The sequence below is a fragment of the Pseudorca crassidens genome, chromosome 15 (assembly GCF_039906515.1).
Source record: "Pseudorca crassidens isolate mPseCra1 chromosome 15, mPseCra1.hap1, whole genome shotgun sequence".
NCBI classification, from domain to species: Eukaryota; Metazoa; Chordata; class Mammalia; order Artiodactyla; family Delphinidae; genus Pseudorca; species Pseudorca crassidens.
In genome coordinates this window covers 41254545-41268490 of record NC_090310.1, presented here as the reverse complement: position 1 = coordinate 41268490, position 13946 = coordinate 41254545, and the positions used below count along the sequence as shown (strand labels likewise).

The following is a 13946-nucleotide window of genomic DNA, read 5'->3' as shown; positions in this document are numbered from 1 at the left end:
ATCTTCCCCGCGTTGCTGGGAAGGGAAACTGCTCCCCCCCACGGCGTAGATGCCCTCAGGAGACGTGCCTACTCGGCGTCCTGCATTCCTCCGGCTTCAGGGACAGGGGTGCGGGTGGCTTAGCGGAGCCCACGGCGATTCCCTCTGAGGGGAGGAGTCAGATGGAATACATTGGAAAACAGCTGTGAGGCACAGATATGGTTTCCAATTGCAGGGTAAATCGTGATTCTGACATGAGCATCTCCAGCTGGCCGACCTGACGGTGCTGGGGATACAGGAGGGTAGGAACTAAAGGCAGAGCTTGAGCAGAGCTGGACATCCCATATCAACCTGCAGGGCAGGCCACAGCAGAAGAAACAGTGATGAGAGGACCAATTTAGGATACAGGAGATGACGGTTGTTAAAGCAAAAGGTTACGTTCGCTCAGCAGCGCAAAAACACAGGCGAGGAACTAAAATGTCCAAGTTGCTGTCCTCGGGAAAGAGCAAGTCTCCTGGAATCCCGTCCAGCCAACCCGATTCCCGGCTCTAGGAGCAAATGCTCGGATGCCCCGGCTCCCTCCCTGACCCCAGCACCACTTAAGAGCAGCCCTGCCTCTTCACTGTGGCAGGGATTAGGGAACAGGGGACCCCCTGGTTTGTTTGAGGAACTTGAATGTTCTCTCACATCCTTCTGTGTGAGAATCTTCTGGCTGCCAGAGTCATTCCCGTTTTGCTGGGGCCCTGAGATGTAATCGTGAGCAGAAGGGCCTCAGGGTCTCCAAACTGGAGAAGGAGGAAGGGCCCGAGGGGAACAGGCCGTGGAGGACAGCGGGTACCAGAGGACAGTCAGCAGGGTACATGTCAGGCACTTTCCTCTCACAGAAAGGGCGAGATAAGGAGATTTAAGATGAGTCGTCTTAATAAAAGACTTCCAGGAGAGGGAGGCAGACGTTCAGTCTCCAAACGTAAAGTAAGCGCTTCCTCCGGGTGCCCCTGTGAAGGTGGACTTCGTGGTAGGTGGGGTAAAGCCAGACTGTACGAGGCAGGTTTTGTTGGCGGGAAAACCTGAATTCTTTGCTGGGCTGATGCAGCTGTACATCTTCTCCTCCCGCTCTGGTTGGCCTGAGAGGTTGCAGCTCGCTCACCTTGAGCAAATCCCTGGATTTCTGGAGTCTTGGTGTTGCCATCTGTAAAATGGGACTCCTATCACAGCTGCTTGTGCAGTGGTGAGTATTGAACTAGGAAATCTCCATCGACAGACCCAACACTGTACTCAGTCCCGTAGGAAGCGTGGAGTCTATGCCTGTTGAAAGTGCCCGTGAGAATGTAGGTATACTTTCTATGGAAGGATTTGCTCTCTACCACTGTGCTCTCCAAGCTGATAGGCACTAGCCACATGTGGTCTCATACGTTGAAATGAATGAAATAAGGTTCAGTTCCTTGTTGCAATGGTTGCATTTCAAGAGTACAACGGCTAAATGGGAAAAGAACTTGAAAAAGAATAGACACACGTATATGTACAACTGAATCACTTTGCTGTACACCTGAAACTAACACAACATTGTAAATCAACTCTACTCCAATATAAAATAAAAATTAAAAAAAAAGAGCTCAAAGGCTCACGTGCTTGGTGGCTATCATATTGGACAGTGCTGAGTTGTCTCTCTTTATCAGAGTGGGGGGCTGCACTGAGTGAGAGGGCCGTGTCACCTCGGATGAGCCTGGCTGCTGTGCCTGTGCTCAGGTTGCCCTGAGGGGCCCCCCCACTGCCAATGGCCCACCCGGCCCTTCTCCAGGTGGGCAGCCCCTCCTCCCCCAAGCTGCATTTGTGAGCCTGTCTGTTATCTGGAACCTGTCTCAGAGGCCGCTCCATACCCCCTGGAACTTTCCCTTCTCTTGGTGCTCAAAATCCCCCATCTTGAAGCAGAGATGAAGGGTAAAAATAAAGTATTCCTTTTAGGGCAGCTGTTAGATTGACGATGTAATGAATCATTTGCATTTATGTAAATTACATGATTATGTAAATTACAGTAACATTTCAATAAAAGAGACTGTCTGTCGGGTCTGCTGGAATTTGGAGAAAGAAGATGGGGAGGCTGGAGCTGCCATCGTCAGGTGGGGGTGGGTCCTTGGGGAGAGTCCATGAGGGTCTGCGGAGTACCCATCGTGTAGCTGCACACAGGACATGCTCCGAAGGACCCAGGATGCTCTCAGAACCTAAACAGCGACACTTCTCTTGCAGAAAGAGACCCAAGTCATGGGGCAAGCTTCCTAGGCCATGTCAAGCTTCTCCAGGGCCTGATGCTTCACTGTAGAGAATGTCACCTGGGCTAAAGGGGGATGCCTGATGGGGCGGGGGAAGGGCGCTGAGAGACAGGCGCTGTACGCTTTTGCAATTAGAACTGCTTTAGATGAGAGCATGTTCTTAATTTCTTCCGCTCTCTATTTATCTATTTATTTTTTCGCTCTCTCTTTAAAAAACAGCAACAACAAACAAACTAGAAAATAGCAGAGAGCAAAGGTCAGGTAAATCCCAGATATCGACGTGAACTGAGTCCCTTGTCTCTAAGTTAACCGGTTGAAGCTCTGTTGGTTTCAGAACACCCGTGCTGTGTTTCTGCTTTTTGGCCTGGGCCTCTGCAGCAGCGTCCATGTCAGCTGTTTCAGAATCCAGGTAGTAACGACCCCATCAGCACTCCCTGGACCCGCGGCCCCAAGCCTCCCTGGAGGCGTGGTCTTTCCAGCTCTTTGGATCCCCAGCCCTGAGGGACTGTCCTCGGGGCTCCTCCCTGTGGGCAGATGTATTTAGAAGTGGCCTCTGGTCCCATTTAGTCGGGACTTGCCCTCCGGGTGCATTAGCTCTTCATTGTGGCACCTCAGGGGACTGCCTTCTGAACATTTCAGAGCCATAAAAAGGGGGAGAGGGTAAAAAAAACCCTAATAGTTAAAATAAATTATTCAGATAATTATTGGTAATTATTTGTGGGTAGGAGGAGGGTTCTAAATATAGGACTTTTCAGTGCCCACTGCAGAGTCCGATGGAGAAGCTTTGTGTTATACAAGGAAACCCAAAGAAAAGTGATGCTGTTACCATGACATTAGGGAAAACATAGAAAGAGGAGACTAGGAAACCTTGACAAAAAGATATGGCGTGTGGAGCAGCAGCCTGGGGCTGGCGCATGGAAGAGATCCGTGGACATGGACGAACCTCCTTTGCTAAGCGCTGCTCTTCGGGTATTAGGCTGTTTTGCTCTTCAGGCTGGTTTTAAGTCTCATGTGAAAATGACCCCAAGAATGAACAGCCCTCAGAAATCCAGCCAACCAAGCTGCCATGATGCTTCCCCTTTCGAGACGATCCTTGCCTGCAGCACATGAACATCTGAGGAAATGGTGTCCAACCGTATTTGAGGTTGAGTTTCTCCAAGCGCAGTGGGTGCCACTGGCATCAGAATCACGGGGGAAGATCCTGGTTGAAGTGAAGCTTCCTGGGTCCAACCCCAGGATCTACTGAATTAAAATCTCTGGTTTGCATGTTCCCAGGAGGCATGCTGAGCGTTTCCTGTGCTGCTGAATTTGGAGGAACGCCACTTAAAGTAGAAAGAACCGAGACCAAACCCTGAGGACCCAGACGTTCTCTTTTCCATTACTTCCTAACAGTGGAGAAAGGTAATTTTTCTCAAGATCATAAAAATCTAGCCTTGACGTCAGGTCGGTAAATACACAGTCCAATCTCTAGGTCACAGCAAAGAATCACTTGCTTTTGACTCTGCTGCCATCGGAGGGAACACAGAGCTGCTGGCATCCTGCGAGCGCTGAGTCAGCTCTGATTCATCCTCAGCAGGTGACTGCTTTGCCCAAAGACCCCGCTCGGGTGAGCGTCGCCCACAGCCTGAGGATGCAAAACCGCTTTGTTTCTTCACACGTCATTAGCAACAATTACATTTGTTCTATCTTGAACACGGCCAGATAAATGTGACAGAAGACAGGTTATTTCACACAGGTCCAGGAGGTGTCTATGTGAAAACAGTGAAACTGACACCGGCAAATCTGCCGACGGGCGTGGACGCTGCCGAGTCCGTGCTCCCAGGGGGGTCTTGTTTTTTTTTTTTTTTTTCCTTTGGTATAAGTTTATTTACTTATTTATTTTTGCCTGTGTCAGGTCTTCGTTGCTGCGTATGGGCTTTCTCTCTAGTTGCGGCGTGCAGGGGCTACTCTTTGTTGCGGTGCGCGGGCTTCTCACTGCGGTGGCTTCTCGTGTTGCAGAGCACGGGCTCTAGGCGCATGGACTTCAGTAGTTGTGGCTCTTGGGCTCAGTTGCTCCACAGCATGTGGGATCTTCGACACGGCTCAAACCCGTGTCCCCTGCATTGGCAGGCGGACTCTTAACCACTGCACCTCCAGGGAAGTCCCTCCCAGGAGGTCTTGGACTGCGTTGTTCTGGCTCATCACCTTGTCTCTAGGAGGGTGGACACCTCCTTCTGGAATTCAGTAAAATGGAGAACTGCATTCATTGACACCATCCACTAACACGTCTCTTGAAAAATGTAATTTTCAGAAATCATCCTAAAATACCCTGACAGCAGAAGAGCAGAGTGCATGTGAGCTGTATGGGACCAGGCATCACAGGACAAAGATTCTGCAGAGCGTGTTTGAACAGTCTGGGCTGGGTGAACAGAGGCTTCTAGATCTGGGGGTGATAGTACCTCTTCCACAGGTACAAGAACACAGAGCTCATAGGTGTCCTTAAGTCTGCTGACCGGGAATTCAACAGACACACTGTGTTTTCAGTCCAACGTGTACGTCGGAGCACTTCTGCCCTTGGGGGGCTGGTCTCAACCCTCCTGATCGTCAATCGCCCCTGGAATGAGGGTGCTGTGGTTGTAAACCCAAGCTCTTCACTTGGAGCAGCTGTTGACTTAACTGACCCATCTGATTCCTTGGGGAAAGTCTTGTATTAAACATCACTTTTGACTTATTTGTATACAGCTTTATAATTAAATCTAATTTATAATTAAATTATTTATAATTAAATAATATACAGGTAAGTGCTTTGTAAACAGGTAAGTAAATCCTTCAGAGGATCTATTTCCGTTCTGTGCGTAAGGAAACTAAGACCTGGAGACACTGATTTCTCCAAGGTCATTAGAGCTAGCGAGAAGGGGACCCGAACTAGGAGCCAGGTCTCCCGATTCCCGTGTGTTGTTCTGACTTCCTGCCCTTCTCCTAGACGGCTCGGCTTGCCAAGCTAAGGGATTTGGGTTTGTCCCCACAGGACATAGAGCCGCTGATCATATAAACACAGGACTGGCATTTGCAGGTGTTCTTTGTCGAGACACCGTTTGGACAGCTCTGAGGACTGACCAGGGAGGGGGGAATAGAGGGGGAGGGGGTGGGCAGCTGTGATGCTACTCGTTACATTAATCTGCAATGAGCTTCATCAGTGCAGGCCAGAGATGCAAAAAGCCTCAAGGAAAACAGGCTACGGGGGACACACGGGGAGACTTTTACAAAGTGAAAATCCACAGGACACTGACGCCAAATGCGTATGTTGGGAGTTGGGGGGAAGGTCAGTTTAATATCATTCCCAGGCTGGGTAGCTAGGGTAGGAACGGGGGCTGAAATAAAGGAGGAGGGTCCAGTCTTGGGGAAATCATCCCAAGTGTAGAGACACATTGGGTCTGGGGCATGAAGGTGTCTAGTAGAGAGTTGCTTACCCACTGCTAGGGACACAGTGTAGGCGTGTCCGCGTGAAGGCGGTAACGGCAACGGGTACTGTGGGACGGGCAGGGCGTGTCCTGGGAGAGTGCACAGAGTAAGGGGGAGAAGGAAGGTCCACACCCAGGGATGCTGAAGGGAGTTCCAGAGGAGCCCATGAGGAAAGTGAGTGCAAAGGGTCGGGGGAATCGTAGGAAAACAGCAGGGGATGCTCATGGAGCTGGGGGACCAGAGCCAGCTCCTGCTCTGAGCACCGGACCATCAGGCTGGGGTTCTGAGTGATCAAAGTAGCCGCCTCCACGCACCTGCTCCACTTGGAGGAGCCACACGTCACCCCAAGCTGAGAAGGATGATTGGGAGATAAGAGGCCAGGGATCCAGGCGAGGTGCCCATCACACACTTACCACGATGAGCGCGACCACGGACAGCGTGTAGTAAATGGAGTCCCTCAGCAGGCACCAGGAGGACAGAGCCACAACCTGGAGGAAAAGGGGAGAGGAGGTGAGAAACAGGACATCGACTGTGCGAGGGAGACAGCCTGGCTCCTTGGAGTAGGAGAGGAGAGAGGGGCAGGGGCCCAGGTTAAGATATCTGCTCTGGAGGAAGAGTCACTTCTCCTCTGCAAGTCCTTCAAAGTCTCCTTTGGAGCAAAAGCTGGTATTTTTCCTCTGCTCTGCAGAGTAGGTCCATTTTTGCAGACGCTCCCAAAGGAGGCTGGGAGAGTCCCAGTGCCCTGTCAGAGTTGCTTCCTGGGCTGTCACTCACAGTCCCTCCCACCTCCCTAGAAAAGTGTCAGCCACCCTAGGGCCACAGGACACTTCTAGCTGCCTTTGCCCTTGGCCTCATAAGTGGAAAAGGACACAGCAAATGCCACCTCTCAGCTGGGACAGTGACAGGCACACGGTGCACCAAAGACAACAGGAAAAGGGATTCCAGGGACAAGGCCGCCTTTGGCCTCTCCCCTCCCCTACTGCTGTGTGCGGCTATGAAGAAAGGATCAGGCAAAGTCAAACCAGAGAGGGCTTTCTGGATTCAAATAACATGAAAGATATGACTTAAATAGAACCATAAATGAATAATGAGGCCAGCTTCTTTTCATTAACGCATTCTTCCACTGCTGTAGGGACACTGAGGTATTTTCTGTTGCTAATTTTGCCTTATATGGATGTGTATTTGCAGATCTAAGTTACAGATGACAGGGTTGTCAAGAAGAGAACTTGTGCCACGAGAATCACTTTAGAACAAACTTTACCCTTTTATCATCTCTCCTTGGACCGTATACTCTTAGAACCTGTGACCATCACTTACCGTCTATGGAACAGAACAAATTGGACTAGACTGTTCATTTTCCATCAGGTCATAAAACGTGGTGAATATTTTAAAATTTATTATAGTTAGGCTAATGGACTTAAAACATGTGGCAAATATCAATTCTGAATTTTCTTAAAAAATCACTTGGGCTTTTAATTAAAGACGGCAGATTGAACACATACCAGTGTACCTTTGCTCTTTCTTGTTGCACTATAACAGGGTAACAGCAAAAGGACTGTTTTTTTTTTTTTTTTTTAACAAGACATAAACCTGGGAGGAAAGGAGAATAGAAGAGCTGATCAGAGCAACGAAAGTTTGGAGGCTGAAAGCAGAAGAACAATTGGTCATTCAGCAGGCAGTGGGCCAAGCTCTAGAAGTGATGGTAAAGGTGGCCTGAAAACGGGATGACCGTGAGACTGTTTAAGAATTCAATCCCAAACCTCCTCCCTCTCTTCAAGCAGACCAGTGACTGCACATCCCTCACCTTATCGGAAACAGGAGACCTGGCATTTAAAGAAGAGAAGTTCCAGAAAAAGGAGGAGAGGAAATAATCAAATAAATAATTAAAGATTCCCAGAAGCTAAGGATGTGCATTTTCCAGCACAAAGGACAAAATGATGCATACCAATGCACGTCATTGTGAATTTTCCAAAGGCCAGGACCAAAAAATGGTCCTAGAAACTACCAAAGAGAGAAAAACAGGAATATATACAAAGGATCAAAACCAGAATGACATTTTATTTCTCAACCAAAGCACTGGAAGCTAGAAGACAATGGAGGAACGCCTTCAAGATTAGAAAGGAAAATGATTTCAACCTGGAATTCTACACTCAACCAAATTGTTCATTAAGGGTGAGAGAAGACTAAAAATAAAAGTTTAGTTATCTCAGAAAAAATGTAATTCCTACGTATCTTTTCCCAGAAAGCTACTGGAGGATGTGCTCCACTAAAATCAGAGAGTAAAACAATTGTTACAGAGAATTATGTTACAATAAACCATTAAACCAAACAATAAAAATCTACCATAATAAGTGAAGAAGATTTCCAAGATGGTGGTGAAGGAAGATTCCAAAATGCTGGTAAAAGGAGAATCCAAGATGAAATTTTTGCAGCAGGTCAGAAGACTCAGACGAAATGATGCCAGAAGGACAAAACTGATGGAAAATCTTATGATTTTGAACCCACGGAAAGGAGACTGGAGATCTCTGGGAACAGAGCATAGATACCTCAGCAAACAAACAACAACAAGAAAGACAGTTCTAAACCATGGGGAAAACACAGAGTTGTGCAGGAAAGGAAGATGAATCATTACCCATTATTGGCTCAGCTATAAACAGTGGTCACATAGTCATAATAAACACAGCATAAACCACTGTCTAAGCAAATTTATGGTGTAATTGTTTGGGGAGGACAGAGGGCTGGGCAATCGGGGTGGGCAGGGCTGAAAGAGACCTTAACCTTCCTCTTCCACACTACTGTGAAGCCATGGAGCATTCTGGAAACTGAAAAGTCAAGTAACTGCCATAGAAGCACGTTATTTGGAGACACTGAGCAAGTGTCAGGAACAACCAAACTAGTGGAAAGTAGCTGCTTCTGAAGGGTGGGACGGGAAGGTGGCTGTCTTTCATAAGCCTTCTGGAAGTGGTTGTGCATATAACTTTAATGAAAATAAAAACTAAAATAAGAAAGTATAATACAAGTTATCCACTTAGATTTACTCCTGCAAGAAATGCACCTCACGCTGAGCCTAGATGTCAAATCTGCATGGATAGCGATCTATTTTTATCTCTTTATAAATAGAATAGTTTTCAATGTACAGACTATCTCCAAATTTCAGCTCCAGATTCAGAGCCTACATTTACCAAAACCAATTTTTTAAAAATTTATTTATTTATTAAAAAAATTTTAAATTGAAGTATAGTTGATTTACAATGTTTCAGGTGTACAGCAAAGTGATTCAGGTATATATATACACACACACACACACACACACACACACACACACGTATATATTCTTTTTCAGATTCTTTTTCATTACAGGTTATTGCAAGGTATTGAATATAGTTCCCTGTGTTATAAGCAGGTCCTTGTTGTTTATTTTATATATAGTAGTGTGTATCTGTTAATCCCAAATTCCTAACTCATCTCTCCCCTCACTTTCCCCTTTGGTAACCATAAGTTTGTTTTCTATGTCTGTGAGTCTATTTATGCAAAACCAATTTTTTCTATAGAAGCAATGAACTGGAGGACAAATAAGGAGGCAAATTAGGGAATAATTTTTCTCCACACTCTAGAAGGAATTAAAGCATCGTTGATTCTGCAATATCTATAGTGAAAGCTGTGACCATGACCTCATGTCCACCTCTACCTTCCCTTTCTGTGACCACCACTCACCACAGTAGTGAAGATTTACCTGACACTTCCTGCAAACAAGAGGACTGGAAGAGTTATTTCATTCAATCCTACAGCAACCCCAAAAGGTGGGCAGTGTCACCCTCATTGGCCTGCAATCTGGACCTGACCAAGGTGAAGCCTTGACCGTGGTCATACGACTACCAGTGGGGTGGGGGCTTGGATCTGAACCCAGAAGCCTGGGTCTCACGGCCCTGACCCGACACTCTATGCTACAATGCGTAAACAGAGGCAGGGTAAAAGCAGATACCCATCTGTGACACCTCCCATGGAGATATTTTTTTCTCCATGACATTAAGCCATTAGGCAGGTGCGTTAGAGATGGCAGCCAAAGGAGGGAAGAGTTGGAGGTGAGAGACCAAAAAGCAGCTACCACAGCTCAATTTAAAAATATACTGCTCTAAAGAGACTCAGGGCAAGTTATCAAGGCAGAAGGAGTGACCACAGTGACAATAGACAGGGATACAGATAGGGTATGGACATATTCCAGGAGGGAGAGAGTCAGTTAGAAAACTGGGAAACTACTCCATTTAGCTAGTGTTTTTTTTTTTTTTTTAAAAAAAAAACACCAATGCAGTTCATTGTTTGCTGATGGAATATTTTACTTTGCCACAGATGTGGATACACTGATGCTTGGTTCTAAGCCACTCTCTTTGCTTCTTGGTGAAGGGGCTTTTATCTCGAGAAGAGGCCAGCGACCATGTGACTCATTCGTTGGCAGGGAGGGATCTGTCAGCACCCCTGCATCAACATGGGAGGGAGGCTCTTTGGTATCTGTTGGCAGGCGTCACCCAACCCAGAGCGGGGGAGATGGTGATGAGAAGACAGTGCTTCCTGAGCACTTTGCAAAGTGAACAGGGGTCCTGGGAGAGAACCAACAGTGAGTAATGCTGCCCTTGACCTCATTAATCAATAATACAGATGGCACAGATTATGAGAGGCCATCCGCTGGCAGACTCCTCCAGAAATTAAAGCCAGAGGCTCTGTTTTCCCCTATAGCTCTAGGAATCCCTCCCAGCTGGAATTTCATCTTATTTCTTTTCTATTTCTGGAGTGCATTTCACTCTTTTTCTATTGAATATATGCAGCTTCAGTTTCCTTCTTATAATTTCATGTAGCTTCAGAGTGGCATGAGGCGAAAAGAAAAAAAAAAAACAATCCACACTTCCAAAACAGAGGAAAATACCTTCTCCTTTATTCAAATGTTGAGTGATAATCCGGAATTCTCACTCCTTCCAGGAGGTTAAAATTAATTATTCATGATAAAATGATATATTTTCTGCATATGGATTTGTATTGCAAATCTATATATAGCTATTGATATATATGCTAATATACACACATACATATGAACAGATAGCATATATAATAGGATTTAATATTTATGATTTTTCTTGATGGAGAATGGAATTTGACATTGCAGACACATTTTAAAAGGAACAAATACCCTCAACCTGTGAGCACTTTGCCTTTTTAAAAAGCCATTGAAGCAGTCAGAACACCATAATGGTTACATGACATAAAACATAAAACTGCTATCGTTTCAGAGAAATGTTATTTCACACAAATTTCATGGAAAAGGGATCTGAAAATCATAACATGAGTTTTGTTCCAAGCTTTTGAGCTGACACAGTTCCTACAGCCAATTCTTATCTCAGGAAAGACAGCCATGCGATGTGGAGCAGGGATGGGGGCTCTGGGGTGTCCCCCACATGGTATGAGGGTGACCAGTGGTGCTAGGGGTCAGAGCAGGTGAGGGAGAGGTCTTGGCGCTACTGTCTTTTCCTTATTCAAGTACACTTTCAAAACACTTAGATCCTGGGAAAAGTCACCGAAATACAAATGGCTCCTGCTTTCTGGAAATTTACAGCCGAGAATGGACAGTAATAGGTCATGATAACTGGGATTGACTTATATACACGAATATGTATAAAATTGATAACTAATAAGAACCTGCTGTATAAAAAAATAAATAAAATTTAAAAAATAGGTTGTGTAAAAAGACAATAATAAGCTTTTGCAATAATAAGCTTTAATGTCCTCTTATTAATCTTTGCAAACAGGAAGAGGAAATGAAGTCATATTTTAAATTTTATTTTTTCTAAGAAAACCCATTCTGAGCTCTAGTTTTACTTAAAGAAGACAAATGACAAGTAACCAAGCTGCTACTGGAGATACATTTAAATAAAAACAAGGCCACATCAGGACCGTGCAGGCACACAGTATCTCCCGAATGCTCTTCATTGGTCAGGCTGAACAATAAGCACAGAGGCTCTAATGACCTGAAGTGCCTGGGATGCAGCAGTGCCTTCTCAATCATTCAAAACAGCAGGTGCAGGAGTTTTCACGTTGGATGTAAGTGTTGCCTGCTAGGCCTTCAAAACTTGGTAGCTCAGACTGTTCTCGCACACATCAGAATTAAGGGGGTCAGTTCCGTCTTAGGGGAGGACTGCACCAGCTGTGCTCCTGGAGCCCTTTGCCTAGTCACCTAGGACCAGGTGCGGGGTCTGCACTCACTGCCAGGCATTGCTGTGCCAACCCTAGGGACCAGCACTAGGTACAATTTTGCTGAATAAAAGTAGGGCATTTAGGGTAATTTCATGTAAGCGGACGTGTTAGCTTGGATGTACCCAGAAGCAGAGCCTGAGGCAAGGATTCGAATGCATATGGTTTATTTGAGAGGTGATTCTAGGAAACGCTGTTGGGGGAAGTGAGGCAGGTGATGAAAAGGTAATAAGCAAGTCACAGCAGCAGGAAACTGGGGCACGATCCTGGTGGGGCGCTCTGGGGGACCTTGGAGAACATGCCTCTCTCCTGTCTCATCCAAGGGGAGAGGGAGTTGGGGTATTTATCCACCTACTCCCACCAGTCATTGCTTCAGGGCTGCACCTGTATTATTGATTCCCTGGCCAAGGAGGGCCCTCAGACAGAGAAACACAGGTTCTGGCAGGGGGAAGTCAGGCCAGTGGGAACTGAAACGGTAAGGGCGAGGGTCATGGGTGGGGCACCAGCAGTGTCTGCTTTAACCCTAAACGTGGATTTACATAATAATCCAATAATCAAGAGTAAGCATTCCTAGACACACACACACTCACACACACACACACACACACACACACACACAGAGTTTTGTAAGCCTAAAAATACAACTCGTATATATACCACATCTTTATCCATTCATCTGCCGGTGGACACTTAGGTTGCTTCCATGTCTTGGCTATTGTAAATAGTGCTGCAGTGAACACTGGGGTGCATGTATCTTTTCAAATTATAGTTTTCTCCAGATATATGCCCAGGAGTGGTATTACTCAGCCATAAAAAAGGAATGAAATAATGCCATTTGCAGCACCATGGATGGACCTAGAGATTATCATACAAAGTGAAGTTAGACAGAGAAAGACAAACATATGATATTGCTCATATGTGGAATCTAAAAAGATGATACAAATGAACTTACTTATAAAACAGAAACAGACCCACAGACATAGAAAACAAACTTATGGTTACCAAAGGGGAAAGCGGGAGAGGGATAAATAAGGAGTTTCAGATTAACATACACACACTACTATATATAAAATAGCATATATATACTATACAACCTACTGTATAGCACAGGGAACTATACTCAATATTTTGTAATAACCTACAAAGGAAAAGAATCTGAAAAAGAATAAATATATACATATGTACAACTGAATCACTTTGCTGTACACCTGAAGCTAACACAACATTGTAAATTCAACTACACTTCAGTAAAAAAAAAAAAAAACCAATCCCATTTACATAAGGTTCTAAAGCAGAGCATATGAACTGTGCTGTTTTAAGTCTGGAATAGTGTTCCCCTGGGGCCGGGGGTAGAGTCTGAAAGGGCACGAGGGGCTCCTGGAGGCCAGGACTGTTCTCTTTCTTGATCAGGTCCTGGTGACTGGGGTGTGCTCAGTTGTGAAAAGTCATTTAGCTGTACTTATGATGTACTTCTGTGTACTGCTGTGAACTTTTCTGAATCTACGTGGTACTTCAATAAAAATCTTATTCAAACAAAACAAAAATGCAATTACAAGGTTAGTTGTTAACGTGAATTTTACGTATTTATTTTAACAGTAACTACTCCATCACACCTGCAGTTGGCTTATTAGTAGAGTTGCCAGAAAAAATACAGGACACCCAGTTGAATTTGAATTTCAAGTAAACGATAACTAACTTAAAAGTATGATCTCAAGTATCACCTGGAAGAATATACTGAAAATATATTTGTTGCTTATCTGAAAACTGAAATTTAACGGGATGCCCTATGTTATGTGAAATCTGGTAACCCTATGTATTAGATTTTGGGCATTGGTTGAGATAACTATTTTGACTTTCTTTGGATAAGCACAAAATTGGAAGTTTAGTGATTCTGGAATAAATATTCTTAGGATGAGGGGAAAGCTGAACCTTTTCTACATTGTCTACTTATGCTGTATATTGACGGCTGTTTTATTCCAGCCATTTGGCTTGCTCAGAGTTTTTTTTCTTTCCCCCTTTGTT

The 13946-nt window shown here is 45.3% G+C and overlaps 1 protein-coding gene across 1 annotated transcript in view; it reads right to left on the bottom strand.

The window, feature by feature from the left end:
- SLC24A3 (solute carrier family 24 member 3) overlaps positions 1-13946 on the bottom strand; it is a 464038-nt gene that overhangs the window by 53485 nt on the left and 396607 nt on the right. Inside the window, exon 7 of the mRNA XM_067707351.1 lies at positions 6101-6175. Within this exon, the coding sequence (XP_067563452.1) occupies positions 6101-6175 (75 nt within the window). The remainder of the gene's footprint in view (positions 1-6100; positions 6176-13946) is intronic.